Raw genomic sequence first — 21,786 nt, forward strand, 5'->3', positions numbered from 1 at the left:
TGTAATCTACCAGCTAGCGTTAATTCAGCTACTTTTTCGTAATAAAGTGACGATAGATTAAAAAGTTCAGCTTTTATATTGAACGTCTATAAGTGCCGACTTACGTATTAGCCCTGGCTATTGTAGTTGAATGAATAAGTGGAAAGTACGTTCATATATTCAATTAATCCCCCTCCCCGTTTAAAAGGATTTTATTATATTCACTTTTATATGACACAACCAATGTTTTGCTTTAATTTACTTTTTGTCAAATAAAACTAACATAATCACTATAACTTTTCAGCGAACGAGGATTACGTTGGGATCAGCCAAACTCTTGAATTTGCACCCGGTATCACCATGCAGACTGTGAGTGTGGTGATACTTGATGATCTTGGTAACCCAGTATTGGAAGGCGAAGAAACATTCGATCTCGTTCTTCGGATGCCAATGGGAGCAATCCTTGGTGATCCTCAAGTCACCCAAGTCACCATCAACGACACCGAGTCCGATCGTGAGTGTTTCTACTTGTGGTCACTGATGGGTTGTCGAAATTGTCAGTCATACATAAAAATAATCACCCACAAAGTTACATACATGGTAACTTGTAAGCGGGCACGAAGTGTATGAAACAGAACACCCGTGTTATAACGATTGTCGTTGCCCCGCCAAGCGAGGATGAACGAGTTACATTTGTTCCTTCTTTCATGTCTGTATATTCTTACAACACACAGGTTACAACAAACCGCCCTTGTATTGCAGTTCCAATTATGGAGTTCGCTGAGGCAACTTATGAAGTGAATGAAATCGATGGATCCTTGTCAGCTGTCATCCTGCGCTCTGGCGACCTCTCGCAGTCATCCAGTGTTAGATGTTACACCCGCCAGGCGACAGCAGAGGTCATGATGGATTACGCTGAGCGGCCGAACACTGACGCGTCTATTGTTCGTTTCGAACCAGGTATGACGTCAATGATAAATACAGTATTTCTATTGTCTATGGTTCGCATAACTAAACACTCCCGAAAACTGTGGTTCAACATCTGCCAATTAAATGTATAAAACGGGGATTGTCTCGAAAGTTCCTCATACACTCAATGTTTTCTTTGATGTGTATCACACCCCTCATAAACTTTATGGGATAAATAATTTCCCGGCGTTTGAACAGCTGCTGGGGAACGCGTTCTGTTTTCTTATCAGAATAAAGTCTGCGTGTGGTTTCGTAATATTTTTAATTTTTTCCACGTTTAAAAAAAACCATACTTTTGAATACCTGTCACGAAAGTTTTTTAAACGAAAAAAACTGCCAAAAGTTAAATAATGAAAATTTAAATCTTATATTAAAATGCAGGTTAAACTGCATGTACATGATATGTTCAAAACCAATTGTTTCACGGTATATTAACTTGTAGTTAGCCCGAATTCATAGCAATTGAACCCCAAAGCCTCTGCTATCTATTCTATTTACACTTGTAATTATCATGGCCCAAGTAACGATGAACGAGCGAAATTTATCAACCGCAAAGTTAAACACGTTTTATTTGGAGAAGTGTCGGAAAGTTTGAGAATAATTGATTAAAGGTCACATCGTTTCAGCCGCAGACACAACGTTATTAAAATTAATAGAAATTTCATATTGTTTTAAGATTGCTTTGTTGACGATATTCATCTTACTGGTTTAACTATTGAATGTAGGCTACAAAACTAATATCTTTTACAACGAGACGTTTTAGACTTGGGCGAATTTTAGTTATTTATATTCTTTTCGTTTCGTCTAGACTCTAGACCAGTAAAATATCAAATAGAAAATTGTGTTTAAACCACATATTAACGTACAGAAGGTTTGGCATCGAATCCACAGTTGAAACATCTGACCCCTGTTTATTTAACCTCAAACAAACCATCTTATTTTTGATGGCCGATTATCATATTTGGTTTCTGTTTGTATATAAACGTCTCCCGTCTGTGTTTTGGGGTTTAGAGCAAAGAAACGCGCTGCACGCCATGCGTCCAATGCTTAACAAAGTAACATATACGCCATGCATGTCTCGCCATTTGCCTTCTTACGATTTTTAAATTTAGCTGCTTCTAGTATTTAATCCTACACTAAATCATTTACAAAATTTTAACTCAACTTTTTTAAAAAAAATCGATAATTTTTGACCTAGCGACATTTTAACTGATACAACCTCTTTTCACAGTAACTGGTAAACTTTTCCGAGCATATTCTATTTACGAAGCAATATGTTTAGAGCCAGATAAATGTTTAGCTAAAAAAATCGATGGGCCGTAACAATTATTATTTTGTTTCAGGGCAAACCGAGGCCCGATGTGCTGTAGTAATAGAAGACGACGCGATCCACGAGGAACCAGAACAATTCCGTCTTGTGCTTGGCTCCCCCATCAGCGATATTGCCGGTGAAGCCAGGGTTGGAGACAAAAGCGAAACTTTGATCAAAATCAACGACGACGCGGATCGTGAGTTCTTTTGTATTTCCTTAAATTCGGAAAAGTTGTTTTTTTAGATGAAGTTATTTGTTTTTTTCAAACAAAGAAATAAATAACATAGATGCCATCCGCGCCAAGGCTTAATCAAAACCTACAGCAAGTGTTATAATATAAGCCTAACGAACATGTAATGTTTTATTTTTCGTGAACTAATTTTGGTGTGAACGCCGGCTGACATTTTAAACGAAGTTTTTAACACCTTATAATGTAATATATCTATCATACAATCAAACGCGTAATAATGCATATATCCCCTATATAATATACAACATGCTGTGCCACGTATGTGTTATACGTGTATAGACTTAAAGCAGAAATAACGCGGGTTCCGGAGTTCTCATGTTGCAAGTCTAAAGTAAATGGAATGAGATCGTATTTAACATTCAATCAGTTTGTCTGTAGTTGAAGATTAAGCGTGGTTTGTTACCAAGCAACTATTTTCACCTTTGTCTAATCACCATAAATATCATAGGTGTTGATTTATTCAAACAATACTCGCTAATTTGGTGGCCGACAGTTGTGTTATACATCACTGTTGTTGGTAACTTGGTATTTTTCTGCGACTTTGATTACAATTGGTTTCCACAAATTGCGTTTCAACATCAGAGAGCGCGGTGTTCGTTGTATTTGTGCGGTTTTTATCAAAAACACCGCAAATTCCACCTGTCTTGGTCTAATTGACCGAAATATGCGGTATTTTAACCTCTCTGTCGGAATTCCGTGCCAGACGATGTTGTTTAAGAAACACTTGGTTGGCTTACCTGATATTGTAGCAAAGTCAGCCGTCTTATCTTCCTTCAGCCTTGTTTGCCCACCAAGTTAGCGAGTAATACATTCCCCTTTAATCATCCAAAAGTTTCAAAAATACCTCGTTATCTCTGCAAAGCTATCTCTAAATTAAGTTTGATTTATTTGAAAGCAAATTAACAAAATGTTTCACAGCCAATAACCGTTGAGGTTTGTGGTTAGCTTTACAATATGTTACGTCAAATCACCGCATCATAGAATTATAGTTTGACGTGTACGTGATGCTTCTGAAGCCATGTTATAATTCCGTTTGTCCAAGGCTTATCGCTGCTACTGGTATGGGCGTATGTTCCTCTGTGCATGTAATTGCACCAATCCAGTGGTCACTTACGGGTTATCCAAATTGTAAGCCATACATAACCGTGATATAACGACTGTCGTTGCCCTGCCATGCGAGGAAAAACAAGCTACGTTCATTCATTAATTTATAAATTTATTATTATATTCTAGGGTCCATCATCGAGTTCCCGACCACGACATTCGAGGTGACTGAACCCGCAACTGAGGACAACGTAACAATAATACGTATTCCTGTCATACGGAAAGGCGACACGACAAAAACATCGTCCGTCAGATTCTTCACAAAGGATGGTAACGCGCGGTCAAGTGAAGACTACAATCCTGTCAGCAAAGGTTTGTTTCACTTCATAATGGATTATGTTGTGGCGTTTTGTGACTTGTGATTTAGTTCTATTTTAATTCAAGTAAAATACTCAATTGGAACTCTACGGTTACGATGCGTGTTTACACATGTTTTCGCATGGAAATTTTTGAATAACATTTCAACATAACTTTAATTTGTTTGTTATTTTCTCGAAAACGACAGCGAAGATCATATAAAAAAAACAATAAATTAACAGCAAGACCACCTAATGTCTATGATTGAAACTTAAATAACTTTCTCGCAGAGCTTCTGTTCGAACCTGGTGTCGACGAACACGTGGTGGAGATAGAGATCCTTTACGACGACGAGAAAGAAATTCGTGAATCTTTCACCGTGAGGATCGATCCCGATGTAAACATGGAAGCTCAACTTGGGGTAAGTTCAACTTACCAAAACTTTAGATTATAATTGGTTGTTACTTGAGTTGTCTAGGCCCAGGACACTGATGCATTTTTTTTTTCTATGGCACCGTGGCGGGCCAACCCTGGCCTAAACCCCAGGTCCTATGGCGTGCCACACTTTTCTATTCTTGCGTTTTTAAGATTGGTCGTTTTTATCTTGGTTTGGTAAATCTTAAAATGTTCCTTACTGTATACATAACTATACAAGCTTGATAGTATAGTAGGATGGTAATGTAGCTTGTATTGTTATCGATGAGGAAGTGTTTACGGTTCTGGGGTTTAAAACAATAAACATGAGAAGATATAAGTGAAGATATCGCCCGTTAAGCAGATGTTTAAAAATTACTTATTTCACGAACCTGGGATAATGTGTGAAATATTTATTTATAAAGTCAGGGTTTGGACATCAAAGTCGGCTGTTTGTTGTTGACTGGGTTTAAATTACACCGCCTTGTCGGGAATCTGTTTAACTTTCGTTTATATAATGTGGAAAGTGGCGCAAGTACACAGGTGTGGTGGAGTAAAGTGTCAATCATTTCGTGCAAAGTGAAAAAGTTGAAATGGTTTGGCCGCGTATTCGGTTACGGTAATGGGTTTAATGCATTCTAATTGTTAGTCATTGTTTAAGGGTAAACACGAACATGAAAGATGTCGAAGTAAAAATATTAATTCAAAGCCAGAAACGTTGAAACTGTATCAGTTAAAAACGCTAATTGAATTTTTCAAGTTTGCGAATATTTAAAAGCAGGTTTCTCAAGGTTTCCGGATATTTTATTTAACTCTACGTTTTACGCCTTATAGCTTTTATATTCTCACTTTCGTTGCTGTAACGGAACAAGTATAGTGGGGTAGGATGAGACATGGGGTAACGTGGGACACTTCTTTAAATTTATTTGGCCACAAAGTGTCTGAAAGATAACATTCGTTGCCCCGCCATGCGAGGATATATATACTACATTTATTTATATTCCCAAACAGAACCACAAAGCCATCATATACATCAACCAACAACGTATACTTGCTGACGTAACTTTCCCTTCCGTACCTTCGGTTATTTCACTTCTTGACTACGATGACATGGCCGGTGCGACAGGACAACCTTCACCGGGATACCCAGTCATTTGTGTCTCGGTGAGTTCGCATTCATTTTACAAACTTCAACATAAATTCAAGATTTTTAACAGTTTTATAAATTTTATTTTTCTTTTGATTAAAGTTTGAATCTGTAAAATACTTTTTCTCCATTTTTAGTCATTTGTGTCTTGGTGAGTTTGCATTGATTACATGAACTTTTAATTCTTATCACATAGACATTTGATTTCGGTTTAAGATGTAATATCCATTTTTCCATTATCAGCCATGCAACCCGAAACACAGCAATTACAGAGAAGTCTCTTCCATTTGTGACAGTGAAGGATTGGACGATTCGGCAACAAAATTCAGGTAATGATTGAATATTTGTGACTTACTCATTACGAGTTACCACGTATGGAACTTTGTGGGTGATTGTTTTGTGTATGGCTGACAATTTGGACAACCCATTAGTGACCCCTGGGTAGAAGCAATTGCGGTCAAGTGTCTTGCCCAAGGACACGTAGGCCCGGTTACTGTCTTTTATTATTCGCTTGCTGAAAAAATTTAAAACTTAACTATCTAAGTTCAACTTTACGTTTGTGTATAGGTGGCTTGTGGCTGCTCCTAGTGGCGATGATGGCGTCACTCAACCCCTCCGCGAGGTGGCGCAAAGGACCTTTTTTACCGACGTCAATAGAATTACGTTGGATAGCATTTACTTCAAACCAGGGAGTCGAATCTCATGCGTGGCTCGCGCAGTTACGATAGAAGGAGACGTTGGTCTTGAATCTACGTCACAACCTATTACAGGTACATGCTGCTTGCTGTTTAAATGAATAAATATGCTAAGTTACCATTTGTTTTAGTTCCTATTATATTTCCTTTCTCTGTCTGACCTTGTTGGTCATTCATTCTAAACATTCGTTTGTGTTGTGACTGTGAGGAGATGTCAATCCCACCACAAACTTTACAGAATGAATGTAACTTTACCAGTGCGTGAAAAAAATAAAGCATTTCATTATAAAAAGTAAAAATAAACTTAAAACTAAACATAAAAAAGAACTTACAACAAAAAAAGAAAACTTTCCAAAAACTTACAACAAAACTTTTTGACAGTGAGTGACGACAGCGAAGTATGTCCGCCACGTTTCCCCAACTCTGTTGGAGCGGAACCTTTCTCTGCAAAGATCCGATACACTGGCCCTACTGACCCAACCCACCCCAACCTTATCAAAGTAACTGTGACAATGCCGCACCGAGACGGAATGTTACCAGCCATCAGCACGCGACAACTCACCAACTTTGAGTTCACGTTAAGTCAAGATGGTACAAGGGTGGGGAACCATAGGTTCGTACTTTGATATTTTGTAATATATTTTATAATGCAGAAACTTTGGTATTTTTCTAATGTCTCAGAGGCTTTATTATTACAAATTCGGTTACTTACGGCTTACCTGATTATAGAAATGCCAGTATTGTATAAATTCCATTAGTTTCGTATGTACCAAATTAATTGGCAATTTTTGGTCTAAATCCTACCTAGCATGACCTGGCTTGTTAAAGAGACCATCAATACCAAACAGAAGAACTTCCAGTTTTAATAATTTGAAACAATAATTTGAAATGTTGATGTGCCTCCATTTATATTATGCATTATTACAGGTGTTCCAACATAATCAACTACAACGAGATAGCCACACAGTATGGTTTCCTCAGTGAAGCAACCCGTAACCCCAACGTTATTGGAGAGACTTACCCCTACCAATATAATACAGAGTTACGAGGGAATAACACACTGAGGTTTTATAGGTGGGAACAAATACACTATATTGTATATAGGAACATAATAAGGCATGCCCAGGGCAGAGTAACTTAGACGCTTAACACCTTTTTAGTATATGTAACCACCATTGTATCTATCTTTGGGTGAGACATTTAATGTCAATATTTGCACCCATTGGTCACGTATGGGGTGACCAGTAAACATAATTAGTAATTACCTGCAAGTTATCTACTTTGTACTTAAAACACGGGCATAAGGTGTTTAAATTCGGGCAACTTGTAATATGTTTTGGGATTAAATGACATTCATTCTTTCCATCATTTATTCAATAAACAGAAACCTGAACCTTGAGGCTTGCTTATGGGAGTTCACCACCTACTATGATATGTCAGAGCTTCTCAGCGAGTGTGGGGGAAATATTGGGACAGACGGACAGGTTGGTGGAATACATAATGTTTCATGGCTTTACTATGTGCTGCGATGTGCCGAAATGTTCAAAAGATCTTTGTCCTTTCCGAGTTCTGAATTTTTCTAGGAACAATTTTAACCACATAAAATATTAAAAATTTGTAATCTGTTACACTAGTGCGTTACTGCTCCAGCCCTCAGTAACCCTGATGGCTGGTGTTAAGATATATAAGTATACCCTTGGTAGCAATTTGTAACTATAACAGTTCTGAATCCTTTGATCAAATAATCTTACCAACAGATAATTCTTTCGCAATCCTAACTATAGAACCATGGTTGCATAGATGTTGTTTTTCTCTTTGCAAAAAAAGTCAACGTCACTTTCACTTATCATCACCCACCAAGTTACATACGTGGTAACTTATAAGCGAGCACGAGGTGTATGAAACAGAACACCCGTGTTATAACGACTGTCGTTGCCCCGCCATGCGAGGATAAATAAGTTACATACGTGGTAACTTGTAAGCGAGCACGAGGTGTATGAAACAGAACACCCGTGTTATAACGACTGCCGTTGCTCACCATGCAAGGATAAAATAAGCTACGTTTATACTAACCAAACATATGTTCTACTAAGGTGTTAGATCTGGTCCAATCCTACGTTTCCCTCCGTGTTCCTCTCTTCGTATCGTACGTCTACCATTCCCCCATCGATACTGCATGGTTGCATTCCGATCAACAAACCGAACTCCGTCTCACGTTTGTTTATGACACTGCCATCTTGTGGGAGAAGGGAATTGGGACTCCCCCTGAAGCGGAACTACAAGGTAAGATAGAAATATTATATGTGTTTGTCGGGAGCTGAGGTTTACACCGGAGTTACCCCAACACCAAGGCTGCCTATGTACGATGTTCGTTTCCACATTACATACGTGGTAACTTGTAAGCGGGCACGAGGCGTATGAAACAGAACACTCGTGTTATAACAACTGTTGTTGCCCCACCATGCGAGGATAATAAATTACATTCATTCAACATGCTTTGCTTCCAGGATACCTTTACCCCACAAGCATGAGGATTCGTGACGATGGTCGCTTGGTTGTCAACTTCCGCACGGAGGCGAGATTCCGAGGTCAGTTCGTTGCCAGCCACCCCAGCTCGGACAATGTTGCCATGGTAATGAGTGCGTCACATCCGGAGTTACAGATGACCTTGAATAACCTCCGGAATGAAGCGACATATAATAACCCCGAGCAGAAATGGTCGTTCGTGTCAGATTATGCAGTACGTATTTTAAACAATTATATTTGTGTGCAAAACATGTTTAAAAGATAAGTGACTGTTATTATATCACCTTGGTGCTGCCATGATATTGTATTTGTGGAGAGATATCATTCCTTTGTTAAAAATGTTAAAATATGAGACCGTTTTATTCATACAGTGTTTTAACGATTGCTGTTTTGCTGTTGATTTCCTTTTATATGTTGTTTAAATAATGACTTTCATTATCGCTTCTATGGGAAAAATAAAAATTATATTACAATGTTCACTGTAGGTTCGTGATTATTCTGGCACGTACACGATCAAGTTGATTCCGTGCACAACAACGGCTGATCAATCATATGACGTTCCTATCGTGTGCAATCCACGTGAACCGTTGTCGTTCGAGATGGACATCAGGTTCCAACAGGTAAACTTAACTATGGGGTGATGGGGCAACTAAGTGCCTTATGTAGGACCTCACCCATGTACAATGTTGGGTGATGGGGCATCTCTGGCTTAAATTCCTCATCTTATCGCAGTTTGTCCGAGGACCTCACACACATAGCATGTGCGTGTACAATACTGGGGTATCTGTCTAACTCTGGGCTAAATCCCAGGTCCCATGGCGTGCCTCACTGTAAGACCTCACCCAAAAACTTCCAACCAATAGTAATGCTCAAAATCCAATGTTTTTTAAAAAAACATCGGCCAAACTAAAACTTTAATTTTGTTTTTATTAAAACAAGTTAATTTTAACAAATATACAACAGGTGAGTTACCCCGTGGCCGCCGAGTTCAGTCTTAACACCGACTTCTTCCTCCTGAGCAAGAAATCACTTTATTTGAGCGATGGCTCGATGGGGTTTGCCGAAGACAGCGACGTCGCTTTTGTTGAAGGTTTGTCGACTTTTAACGATTTTAGGAAAACCTGGCGTCAAGATATGGATACTGTTAGGGCATGCTGTTTTCGTAGCCCCCTATTTTTATAGAGTTGTCCATAAGGTTTTTGTAAATAAATGAGCAGCAACTTTTTTATTACCGCATGATGGGGTTTTTCTGCATAATATAACAGCTCGGACACCATATCCACTAAGTTGGAAATCCCTCTTGAGTGTTTTGATTGTTGGTACACATGCCATACTAGTAGCAGCATCAAGCCTCGAACCCAGGATCTTATGTTTACGATGCAATCTTTACATATCATAGCAGATACTAATCCACCATATTTATAAAGGAGCTGAAATCTACGGACGTGTGTTGGTGGACCCGGTTCAAAACCTCGGTGATTCCTTCGACGCTCATATTGAGAAGGTTTTCATCTGCAGTGGGAGAGACGGTTACGTTCCCAAATACAATCCTACGAATGGTGAATACGGGTGCCTTGCAGATGCGCCGAACCTCAGGAATAGATTCAAAGTCCTGGTAAGACGTCTCACCTTGTACGGGGTGGAAACATAGTTAGTTTATTTAGTTTGGTCTTCTGGTAGTTATCATTAACTTCATCAAACCGAACTTTTTTACTGCTTTGTTTGCTATTTGTCAGAAAATTAAATAATATAAATAGAGTTTAATAAAAACAAAGCATGAATCACATACAAAATGAACTATTTTAAGTTTGTTGTAATATTATTATTAATCTGACAATTTGGCTTCATATCACTTAATTGAAAATTAACTTCTAACATTTCCAGGACAAGGAACAGCCCGACACGCAAGACACCGAAGCCAACAATGTTCCTTTCAACGCCAAACTCGCCATCGACGACAACGAAGCTTTGCAGATAGTCAGGCAAGCTGGCACCGATGGTTTTCGAATGGATTCCGCTCCATTGTTTTCGGTAAGTTTAAAAATTATACTACGATATGGTTTTGTAACTCTGGCCTGTAGTGAGTGAATGTAGCTTATTTATCCTCGCATGGCGGGCAACGACGTACGTTATAACACGGGTGTTCTGTTTCATACACCTCGTGCTCGCTTACCAGATACCACGTATGTAACTTATTTATCCTCGCATGGTGGGACAACAACAGTCGCTATAACATGGGTGTTCTGTTTCATACAAAAATTTCATTTTTCGGTAGGTTTTAAAAAATGTGTAAGTTTTGAACACCTCTTTGCAAAGAATAATTTTCAAAAGATTTTAATCGCGTTTTATTTATTAAATTGATTTCCCAGGTTACAGTTGGTCGGGAATGGTACATGCATACTATATACACAGTGAAGGGAACGGATAATCGAAAGAAGCGATCCAACATTCATACTTATCATTCACTCGTCCGTTCATCACATAGCAGGCAACGAAGAGCTGCTGCGGAGATTGCCGACACCATCGGGGAAGAGAAAGACAGAGGAACCCAGATGATGCACGTTAAACTAGATCGAGCAAGTCCGCCAGTACTTAGGGATAACTCACGGAGACCGTCTGGGGTGACAACAACAGATAGCAAAGCTGGTGGCTTCCCATTGCTGGCTGTGATTATAGGGGGAGTCTCGCTTCTCGTTGTTGTTGTGATGGTGGTCGGGGTTGTTTTGTATAAACGGCGGGGACCAAGTGAAGCAACTCCCGCCGCCGCTGCCGCAAAGACTCGTTACACTGGAGGTAAACATATAGTGACGAAAAAGAGTGGATCCGGTACGAAATCAGCGGTGGTGGCCGGAGCAACAAGCAGTAGCGGTTACAGTAGCTCCGACGGCTCCGAAGTTTGATTTCCAATGAACTAGAATAGGAAATGACAGAAGTTTCAACCTGCCTTTCAATTCGCCTAAAAATCTGTAAAAATCTAAGCTTCAAAAGCCGCGTGTTTCATACAAAACTTGACCGCTATCTACCTGCGAGCATGTTGCTATTTATTGACGAAGACAGAGAATCCGAAGTATTATAAAGTTTTGTATTTTTGACGAGACTGCACCGTTATGTACCAAGTACAACGGGCGGCCTTATAGAATTTGTAAATCGCTGCTTTGAACCCACAGCGATGAATACGTCAGCATAAAGTGAACATTTTTTATGGCCCTGTGATTTTGCAACTCGTTGTCAACTGAATTATTGTTAGTGGTAAATTATTGAGTGTCGACCCTGGAGGTCGAGTTCGCTGTTCGCTTCGAAATGCCGTGCAAGCCGAAGGTACGCGGTGAGATCGCCCCTTATTAACCCAAAGGTTCGATAAATGACCCGTAAACTTTATTGCACTAATGTACAGTCGTATTTTCTCATGTAGAAATGTCCGCGACTTTAGTTTCTTTACAGCACTGTCGTGTTCCACTGACGATGCTGTTTAACACTTGTAGAGATACTCAAAGATACTACCCCCCCCCCCCCCCCCTCCCCTTTAAATGATCTAACAAGAAAAGTGTACGTCGGCCTGTATTTTACCTGTTTCTGCGCCCACTGGGTCTGTTTTTTAGTATTATTCTACTGTTTGTGCAAAACGCTTGCTGCACAGTCACAAAACTTTGCGTTTTTTACTTCTATTAAATTTAAAACCGTGCTTCAACATACTAACTGCTAACGTTGCCAGCGTATTAACAACCTTCGCTTAACTTCCGTATTTAAAGCTTCACTCAAACTTGTATGAAACAATCTCTTTTTTAAACCTCCGAATTTTTGTTCAAAAACATCTAACTTAGTTAAAACTTAGACGTGACTAAACTTTCCTATTAACTTTGGGATGACATTATAATTGATATTGAGCAAACAATAAATCGATCACAGTACTGTTATCTTTTGGTTCACCCAACAAACTGTCTTAAAAACGCTCTTCAGGCACTCAACAAATGCTCCTACAAAATGTATAAAAAAAGCACCCTGAACTTTATTTTTACAGTTTTTGTAGGTTTAGTTCTCATACTTGCTGGTAAGTACCCAAACTTGTATGCTGCACAGGGAATGATTGAAAAATGTTTCAAAAATCAAGATTTGCACCAAAAAAATATTTTGCCAAACTCTGAACATGAGAAATTGACCTGTTCTGATGAATCTGAACATTGTTTGCAATCATTTGGGGTAGAATTTGATGGTAATTTTCACAAAAGTATGCCTGGATAACCTGTCCATTGATATAGTAGTTTTTATAATAAACATAAGGCAGATTAATCTCATAACAAAGCGAACTCTCTCAAGACATTTTGAAGATGATTTTATCAACGGTACGGGTACACATGTGTACCGTTGATTTTATGCAACTATTAATGATTTTGGTTATTGAATTTGTGTTTATTGTTGGTATTATTGTAGTAATAACAGCCCATAAGTTAAAAACCTCACTAAACTTAATAAATTTGTCCCACAGCCATTAGTATGTGGTTTAGAATCGACATATTGAAGGTTTTTGTAATTTTCTTCTTTTATGAAGCAGGTAACTTTACAAATCATACATTAAAAAAAGCATTTGCGTTTAACTTTAGGTGTCTTCCCCAGGGACGCATACACCAACAATGGTAGCAGCGACGAGCCTTTAACGCATTACCTCTGGGTTACAGGCAGGCGCGCTTATCACCCGTGCTGCGCAGACGGGGTAGTTGATATTAAGGTTCTGCTGCTTTGAAATTGTCGGCTTAATACAATAGTTTTTATCTTTTCGTGATATCTTGAGATTTCAGATAGAAGTATTTTAATTGGGGTTTATACGAATGGTTGAATCATAGTTTAATAAAGACGTGTATTATTAAACTACGGTTGAATGATGTCAAGATAGCGTGCAGGTAGATGGTAAATAAATACAAAAACGAGAAAAAGAAGTTGCATATGAGAGAGTGTGACGTCACACATATCCGACCAAAAGTTCTCTCTTTTCCAATGTTGTTGTTTCGTTTTCATGTCCTTTGCTGAATGTGGACTTAGTCCAATTATTTCAGTTTTCGGGGATTCATGCCTCTGGAGAGACATGTTTAAACGTGTATAAGTCGTAGGTTACATTCCCTGAAGAGATTCTTTGAAGAGGTAACAATGGCTGTAACTAAAGAAGCTGAGAACTCGTTCACGGTGGTTTGTACTTCAATATATTATGCTCGTTTGGTATGTTAGTTTAATTAACCTTACTTTTGTTTTGATTCACCTTTGTTTAAAAAATAAAAAGGTGTGTTTATTGCAATAAAAGACCATGACGCACCACAACGGAAACCTTATTCAGTTTGCCCGTAATATTAGAAAGTCAGATTTTGTGTCAAGTAATAATATTGTTATAAAGTTGTTTTTGAAATGTCACAATAAAACTGTCCTTCCCGAGATATTGTTGGAGATCTTGTTTCTTATTGTAAGACAAACCTTCAAAATGTGATAAACAACTGCTTTGGTGCAATATATATATATACACGACTTTGTGCAGATCACTTTTATTCAACTGTTGCACTGGAAGGTGGTATGCGATGCCGATATGTAAAATGTATGTTCCCAACTTTGTGTTTATTAGCCCGACTGTGAGTGATTTTAAGCTAAATAAGGGTATACAGCCCCCGCATACATCTATAAATTACACATTTCTTGGATTAAATCGAATCATAAAATATATAAATATTCACAAAAGTTGGAAAGCACGTAGTTGGTGAGACAGGTGAAAGTTCTGCTGCCCCATTTTAAAAAAATGCATAACAGTATTTCAGAAGAAGCATTGTTTTTTTTATGGAGTTTATCACAAACTAAGTGGAAAGGTTTTTTGGTACAGTGATTTACATTCTTTAATCGGTAACTGTAGTTTATGGTTTCTTTTAAGAGGCATGCCACCAAAAATGGAAAATTCGTATGGATACATCAGCAAAGTTTAGAAAACTGAAACAGCTTTGAAAAAAAGCCAGGGAAATCAAACAAACTGCTTTAGTAAAAATAATTGGTCGCGTGATATTGCATGGCAATTCGCATAAGAAAAAGTGTCACTAAACTTTAACCGTTTAAAGTCTCGAAACCACTGAAGGAAATTTAACTTTTTTTGCACACAACACCTATTTGACAGTTATTTTTTTTAATAGGAACCCAACATTTTTGATAATAACATGTTCTTTGTGTCTCCCTGATACCGGTTGTATAATTTTCTTTTGAAACAAGTTGGTTACATTATTTTTTTTTCCGCAGCATATAATCTTCCTGTTGACCTTTGCTAAACATCGCGTCATAAAAAGGAAATGGCACACTATTTCACAGCAGTGGCTTCGGCTGTTAGAAAAGCAACGAAAGCACATTTGTGGACTAATTCTGGGGTTAATTTAGGTTAGAAAATGCACATATATATACCTTATTTACTGTGAGATAGTCATTAGTCATTATTGACATTGACTACCTTTTTTCAGATGTGCAAACTGTGCAGATTGTAACTAAGAATAAGGATGTAACACAAGTTGACTTGGAAGCGTTTTCGCAAATTCTGCAGAAATATAAAGAGCTTCCTGTTGCAATTATCAGCATATTTGGTGATTATCGTGGCGGAAAGTCATTCCTGTTGAATCTATTGTGTCAATATCTTATGCAAAACCAGGTCAGCATTGGAATGTGAACAAAGTTAATGGTGTATGAATAGCGCAAGACAAGTGGGAAGACGCGAAACTATTTGTTTAACATATATTTGGCACATTTACATTGTCACCACAATCGCTGTCCAACCTGTAATCCAATTTTAAAAAATCTATCCAAAAAAAATCGTAAGCAGGCACCAGGTGTATGAAGCGGGCACCACGCGCTAACCACTTTGCCACAGCGCCGGACAAACTGTTATTTTGAATATTTTTGCCGCATTCTATTAACACATTGAACATTATTGTATAAATTAGTTTAAATGTTTGTAGTCGGATGGTTGGCTTAAAAAGAACATGGAATTGGTTAAAGTTTTCCACTGGAAAGGTGGAGTTGATGGTGATACGTCTGGGATTAATATTACTGACAAACCATTCATTCTGGAGAATGATAAAGGAGAGGTATAATAATAAAGAAGAAGCTCATAAAAACACATAAAAGTCACTTTTCTCTTTTCTATCCTAATGTTTTTGCATTTAGAGCATAGCTGTGTTTTTGATGGACACTCAAGGAACTTTCGATAAGAACATGACTGTCACAGAAAGTTCGAAGATATTTGTGTTGAGCACTTTGCTCAGTTCTCTCCAAATCTACAATTTGCCCAATGGACAGATTCGAGAAAATGATTTGCAAAATTTAGGGGTGAGCTTTTCCAGTTGTAGTGGCACAAAAGAGGGGCAAAGCTTTTGTTCGCAACTTTTTTCAGGTGTTATTCAAATGTAACATACTAATAACCCCTGAAAAAAGTTGTAACATACTAGTATAATTAACAAGATAGTGTATAAAGCATAAACATTTTACAGCAATTTTTAAAACATGCAAACACCACTGCTAAGGGTAAAGGGCATGATGCGGCTGCAGCTCCGCTTTTACCGGTAAGCTTGTAAATTTGGTCTGTTTGCAAAAAATATAAAAACAAATTTTTAGAGTCTTAAGTTCCTGGTTCGCAACTGGCAAAATGAAGCAGAAGTTGGGAGCAAAGGGGGAGCAGAATATTTACAGAAGTTTTGGAAAGCGAATGAAACAGAAAATATAAATATGAGGGATAAAATAACTCAGGGCTTTACGGAAGTCACATGCCATCTGTTGCCTTATCCCGGAAGCAAAGTTACAAAACCTAGGGATAGCAATGATTCCAATCTTAAACTGCCAGGTATTGAACATGGGATATAGTTTGTTGGTATTTTTCATAAGAACTTGTTCATAAGATTTTGAATGTAATATATTCTGTTCCATACACCTCATGGCCACTTTCGAGTTACCACATATGTAACTTTGTGGGTGATTATTTTTATGTATGGCCAACAATTTGAACAACCCATTAGTGACCACTGTACTAACAATTTTCTTTTCACAATGATACAGATCTTTCCAAAAAATTTCTTATTGGAGTGGATGATCTTGGCAAGTGTTTATTCTCTAAAGAAAATTTGATTGTAAAGCAATCGAATGGTAAAGCTTGCACTGGTAAAGTTCTTATGCAGGTTGCGGTGGAATTTAATAAAATGATTGAAAATGGAAAAATGCCTGAAGTTCACACATTAATGAAGGTATAAAAGTAGAAACATCAAGTGGTTATATCTGTATTGGTAGTTAGGTTATTTCTATATGAAAGATATAAACTTTAATTTTTAACCATTACAAACTGGCAGGCTTACATTGAGTGGCAGTAGGGCTTGGGGCACAGCCTCGCTGTTTAAAGGTCACAGTACACATTATAGGTGTCTCAATGTTTTCATTTTTTAACATAATCTGGGGTGACATTGTTAAAATACAGTTAGACTCATAGTTGTCAAACATAGGGAACCTCACTGATTAATGTGGTGAATGCAATATACTTTGGCTCTGCTTGTTTGTATAGATACCTAACAGCAGGGTAAAATCTGGGGTGACATTGTTAAAATACAGTTACACTCATAGTTGTCAAACATAGGAAACCTCATTGATTAATGTGGTGAATGCAATATACTTTGGCTCTGCTTGTTTGTTTGGACACCTAACAGCAGGGTAAAATCTAAGGTGACATTGTTAAAATACAGTTACACTCATAGTTGTCAAACATAGGGAACCATTTTTTTATTTAACCTACATTGTTTTATTTCTAAGTGTGTAACTTAAACTGGTAATATATAATTTAATTTGTCAGCAAAAAATGGTTGTCACAAGCTTTAACCCACTGAATCAGAATTAAAAAGTTGCAGTAAAATAATGATGTACCATTTTAGGTTAATGAAATTGTTGAATTTCGTGATAAGATTGATGACATGGTGGATGAATATGTTGCTACAATGAAGTGCAAGGTAAGCGAAGACTTACCTTTAAACTTCTCAAAAAAAACAAAAAACATTTTAGACAGGGGGGAAATACACTGACCCAACAATATTGGAACAATTTCATGAGGAATGCTTCCAGAATGCATTGAAGCAATTTGATGATCATGATGTGTTAGAAACAGATCAGAGTAAAAAACAATGTCAACAACTAAAAACAAATTTGAATGGTGCGTATGCGCTTATACAACAGAAGAACGATGCAGGAAAGGTAATTGCGTTTTGTTTAAATATTAATATGCACAATTATTGGTTACTGTTATCAGACAGAGGAACAAAATAAAATCATGGAAAAATTTGGCGTTGGTGGAAATGTCTATATGAAAGAAATGGAAAGGGTATAAAGTTTTTTTTATAAATTTATTAAATTAAATATGCGTTAAGATAATTAAATAGCTTGGATTTGGTTGTCACTTTTTTTTGGTTTTGTTAAACCAACAAAAATATTTAACATGAGTCGGTCATATTTAACTGAACTGGTGACACAATCTTTTTTATAATCATGGCTACTACTAAACAATAAAAGGTATTAAAAGGTGGGGAAGCATGAGTAACTGACTAAACACTTAAATTTATACTTTTTTAAAAGCCACACTTATAAAAAATATAAGTACAAAAAGCAATTACTGTTTTATTCAGATTGCTGGTGGACAACATTTAGAGGATGTTGATGCAGCACGAGTGGTTGCCGAAACAAAAGCAATTGAAGCGTTTAAAACATCAACCAGTGACTCCAACCAGGACTTGGTTAAGGGGTGTGAGGACAAACTGCATATAGCTATTCAACCAAAACATAAAGAATTCGAACGAATAAATAAAGACCGATTGGTAGTTTTGTTCCAAAATGTTGAGCTAAGTATTTGTAATTGTTTTTTTCTTGCAGGAATTTCTTCTTAAGGAATTATCAAATTTAGGTAATGAATGCCGAATGGATTATGTGGAAATAATGGAAGAGGTAATTAGAATAAGTTAAATAAATGTATATTTGTATTGGGTAGTGGACAAAAATAAACATCCAAAGTCCATTAGTCTAATACATAATTAAATTTAACTTGCTTTATCCTCACATTGCGGTAAAACCAGAGTCAGATTTGTTTTACAAGAATGCATGTCTAACTATTGTTACAACAGTCGTTATAACATGGGTGTTCTGTTTTATACTATAATATTACATGCATTGGAGCAAGAGGTATTGTTATTTGGTGTGACCTTGAATGACCTTAGTCAGTTTTCAATGGTAGCAAAGGATTGTAACCATCCTAAGGTCATCCAAGGGGGAGTGCAAAAGCTAAATTGTGCAAAAGCTAAATTGTCATGCATGGCTGACAATACGGACAACTCATTAGTGACCACTGGGTTGGAGCAATTGTCGTCAAGTGTCTTGCTCAAAGACACATACGCCCACAATGGTAGCAGCGATGAGCTTTGAACACATAATATCTGGGTTACAGTCAGGCGCGTTAGCGGCACTGTTAATTGTGATTTGTCTGTACTGTTTTATATTTTAGGAATGCAAGAAGGAAGGGACGATTGAAAATTTACGGGCAGTAAATAAACATGCACAGGAAAGTTGTGTGAAAAAGTTCAAGGATTCAGAAAAAGGGAAGGGGTTTAAGTGTAAAGAACAACAGCTACAATCTTTGGAAGAAGGGATGAATGAACGTTTTCAAGGATATATAAAAAGAGTATTGCAAAGAGCATTGGAGGAAAAACGCCTTAAACTCGTAATATATATATTATTACCTAACTGTGTTTATATTGCTAAAGTATGGCTGACAATTTAGACAACTCATTAGTGACCGCCGGGTTAGAGTAGAATAGTGGCTGTTAATTGTCCTGCTCAAGGAGCCTGGCAACCCTCAGTTGCGATGGGACCACTGAGTGACAGCGCTGTCTAACCTGGAGTTGAGCATGCAAACAATTTTAAGTGTAGTTTTCTACAAATATTTTATTAACACATGTTTATAATATTATATAACTTTGGCAGGAGAAAGAAAAAGACCATTTGTTTTTAGAACGAAAACAAGCGGTAAAGGGATATGTGGAGGCAATGAAGGTAAAATCAAATTCTTAGCCCTTTGTGTTTTCATTTTGGTGAAAAAGTTTCATTTACTGCATTACATTGTTTTTAAATTACAAAACAATGTGTGTGTTTCAGGACTTAAAAGAGAAATATGTAGATGAAGATAAACTTCATCAAATTCACGAAACAAACAAACAAAAAGCATTAAACGCATACAATAAAAATAGTAATAACCTTTCAACTGAAGCTAAGGAAAGTTTTTCGGAAAATAAAGATTTTCTGGTCCAAGAAGTGAAAGAGATTTTCCTTAATGCACAAAAAGTAAACAAAGCAAACCAGGTATGTTAATATTAATGACAGAATGTATTTTTCTTAAATGATAAACTAACTTGTGTCAACTTTTAACCTCGGTTGTTAACTTCTTATTTTATGCAACAAATTCATAGCATGATTAGAGTGGTATATAAAAATATAAACAGTGTCTTACGAATAACCTTTGAGGGTAACTGTTACCCTACGTTCTGTTTTTTTTCTATACCATTCTGATGTTAAGTGATGTCATAAATAAAGTAGTGATACTGTTGGTTATTTAATGAACTGCTTTTTTATTGAAGTGGCTTGATATGTACTTTAAAAACATGTTGAAAAGGAGACTTAATTTTGTAATAATTTAATGTTAAGCCTTTGCACTTTATAAAACATTGAAACATTTTATATCTAAGAAATATTCGTTTTGCCACCAGGTAACTATATACTATTTACTTTGTTAAACAGGAACGAGCAGAGCGGATTATTGATTTGTTTTCCAAAAAAGTTTTGGTTGACTATCTTGAAGCAATGAACAAGGTATATCTATTTATTCAATCAATGCAGTTCTAGTTTAAATTAAGACAGCCCCAACTTGATAAAAATAAGATGTAGCAATTCGCACACAGGTGGCAGAATATGGAAGTGAACCACTTTTGGAAAAGGTGCATGAGATTTTTGTAATATACCTAAAGCAACAATTGGAAGAAAGAATTGCTTATACTAAGTTACGAAGCAGAGCCATTACACTATGTTGCCGTAAATTGGGAGGCGTAAATGTGGCTGCGGTAACCCTTGGTTGGTGGGCCTGGGCTAAAGCAGTTGCTATGGTTGGAGCTCTCACTGCAGTAATAGGAATAATATTAACTGCCGCTGCTTCTGGTACACTTCTTGGTGCTGGTATTTTCAGCGCTCTTGTTGCTTTTGGTCTGATTTCTGATGTTGTTCATTCAAGTGTGACTGCATATTATGCCATAGAACTTGTGTTCGGCATATTCGGTGTCAGTGTCGCTCACCTTCCCTCTTACACCTACTTGGGTGATCTCCATTCTTTGTTATATTTCAATTAGTGGATTTTTTTGTGTTTCTGTTTATGTGTTATACTTATTCTCTTAGTTGTGTAACGTTAAACTGTGCGCCGTAGCACAGTTGGTTAGCGCGCCTGTTTGTAACCCAGAGGTAATGGGTTCAAGGCTCATCGCTTCTATCATTGTGGGCGTATGTGTCCCTGGGAAAGGCACTTAACGGCAATTGCTCCAACCTAGTGCACCCACAAAGTTACATACGTGGTAACTCATAAGCGGCACGAGGTGTATAAAACAAAACACCCGTGTTATAACTGTCGTTTTCCGGTCCTGTAAGGGTAAAGTAAGTTACATTCATTTAAAGATCACAAAATGTAACTTACTTTATCTTTTAAAGTTTACATACTGTTTTTAAGTTGTATATAACGCTAGTTCCATTTTTTACGCGCATTTCACTGACTTTGTAATTGACAATGTGTTGAGATAATGCACATGTACATTTGTTTACGATGCATTTAAGTTAAGGACGTGAGTCCAAGACACTGTTGCGAATAAGCGAGTTGTCCAGGAGAGGTCAAGGGGTTTTGTGGGCGAAGCTGAAAAGTGTGAAAACCGAGCATTGGAGAGCTCGTCTGCCCTTACGACACTCAAAATATGAGGATTTTTTGAGGATTTTTTGTTATTTATCAAAAATAGGTAATATGCAAAAACGAAAA

General features: G+C 37.3%; 2 protein-coding genes across 7 annotated transcripts in view; both read left to right on the top strand.

Moving 5' to 3' along the window:
• The window catches only part of LOC100185740 (FRAS1-related extracellular matrix protein 2), a 31,446-nt gene extending 18,839 nt beyond the window's left edge, over positions 1-12,607 (top strand). Inside the window, exons 13-30 of the mRNA XM_002119149.3 lie at positions 284-493; positions 742-939; positions 2,292-2,456; positions 3,744-3,926; positions 4,202-4,332; positions 5,337-5,489; positions 5,716-5,801; positions 6,040-6,242; positions 6,549-6,780; positions 7,095-7,241; positions 7,552-7,651; positions 8,261-8,450; positions 8,675-8,907; positions 9,179-9,313; positions 9,657-9,783; positions 10,121-10,308; positions 10,578-10,724; positions 11,063-12,607. Of these exons, the coding sequence (XP_002119185.2) occupies positions 284-493; positions 742-939; positions 2,292-2,456; positions 3,744-3,926; positions 4,202-4,332; positions 5,337-5,489; positions 5,716-5,801; positions 6,040-6,242; positions 6,549-6,780; positions 7,095-7,241; positions 7,552-7,651; positions 8,261-8,450; positions 8,675-8,907; positions 9,179-9,313; positions 9,657-9,783; positions 10,121-10,308; positions 10,578-10,724; positions 11,063-11,593 (3,359 nt within the window). The 3' untranslated portion in view covers positions 11,594-12,607. The remainder of the gene's footprint in view (positions 1-283; positions 494-741; positions 940-2,291; positions 2,457-3,743; positions 3,927-4,201; positions 4,333-5,336; positions 5,490-5,715; positions 5,802-6,039; positions 6,243-6,548; positions 6,781-7,094; positions 7,242-7,551; positions 7,652-8,260; positions 8,451-8,674; positions 8,908-9,178; positions 9,314-9,656; positions 9,784-10,120; positions 10,309-10,577; positions 10,725-11,062) is intronic.
• Positions 12,608-13,029: 422 nt separating this feature from the next.
• LOC100183369 (atlastin-2-like) lies at positions 13,030-21,577 on the top strand. 6 transcript variants are annotated; one of them, XM_018817063.2, is made up of 18 exons: positions 13,030-13,871; positions 14,952-15,086; positions 15,167-15,351; positions 15,659-15,787; positions 15,867-16,028; positions 16,190-16,261; positions 16,314-16,539; positions 16,752-16,936; positions 17,612-17,686; positions 17,739-17,927; positions 17,983-18,054; positions 18,356-18,544; positions 18,600-18,671; positions 19,225-19,440; positions 19,704-19,772; positions 19,875-20,078; positions 20,514-20,585; positions 20,675-21,577. In XM_018817063.2, the coding sequence occupies exons 2-18, from the start codon at positions 15,002-15,004 to the stop codon at positions 21,113-21,115; spliced, it is 2,643 nt and encodes an 880-aa protein (XP_018672608.1). In that variant the 5' UTR covers positions 13,030-13,871; positions 14,952-15,001; the 3' UTR covers positions 21,116-21,577. The 6 variants fall into 6 exon arrangements, with proteins under 6 accessions (XP_018672608.1, XP_026695853.1, XP_026695854.1 ...); XM_026840053.1 differs by having other exon boundaries at positions 13,031-13,871; positions 20,661-20,874; XM_026840051.1 differs by having other exon boundaries at positions 13,785-13,868.
• The last annotated feature ends 209 nt before the right edge of the window (positions 21,578-21,786 follow it).

This window comes from Ciona intestinalis, unplaced genomic scaffold (assembly GCF_000224145.3).
Source record: "Ciona intestinalis unplaced genomic scaffold, KH HT001107.1, whole genome shotgun sequence".
NCBI classification, from domain to species: domain Eukaryota; kingdom Metazoa; phylum Chordata; class Ascidiacea; order Phlebobranchia; family Cionidae; genus Ciona; species Ciona intestinalis.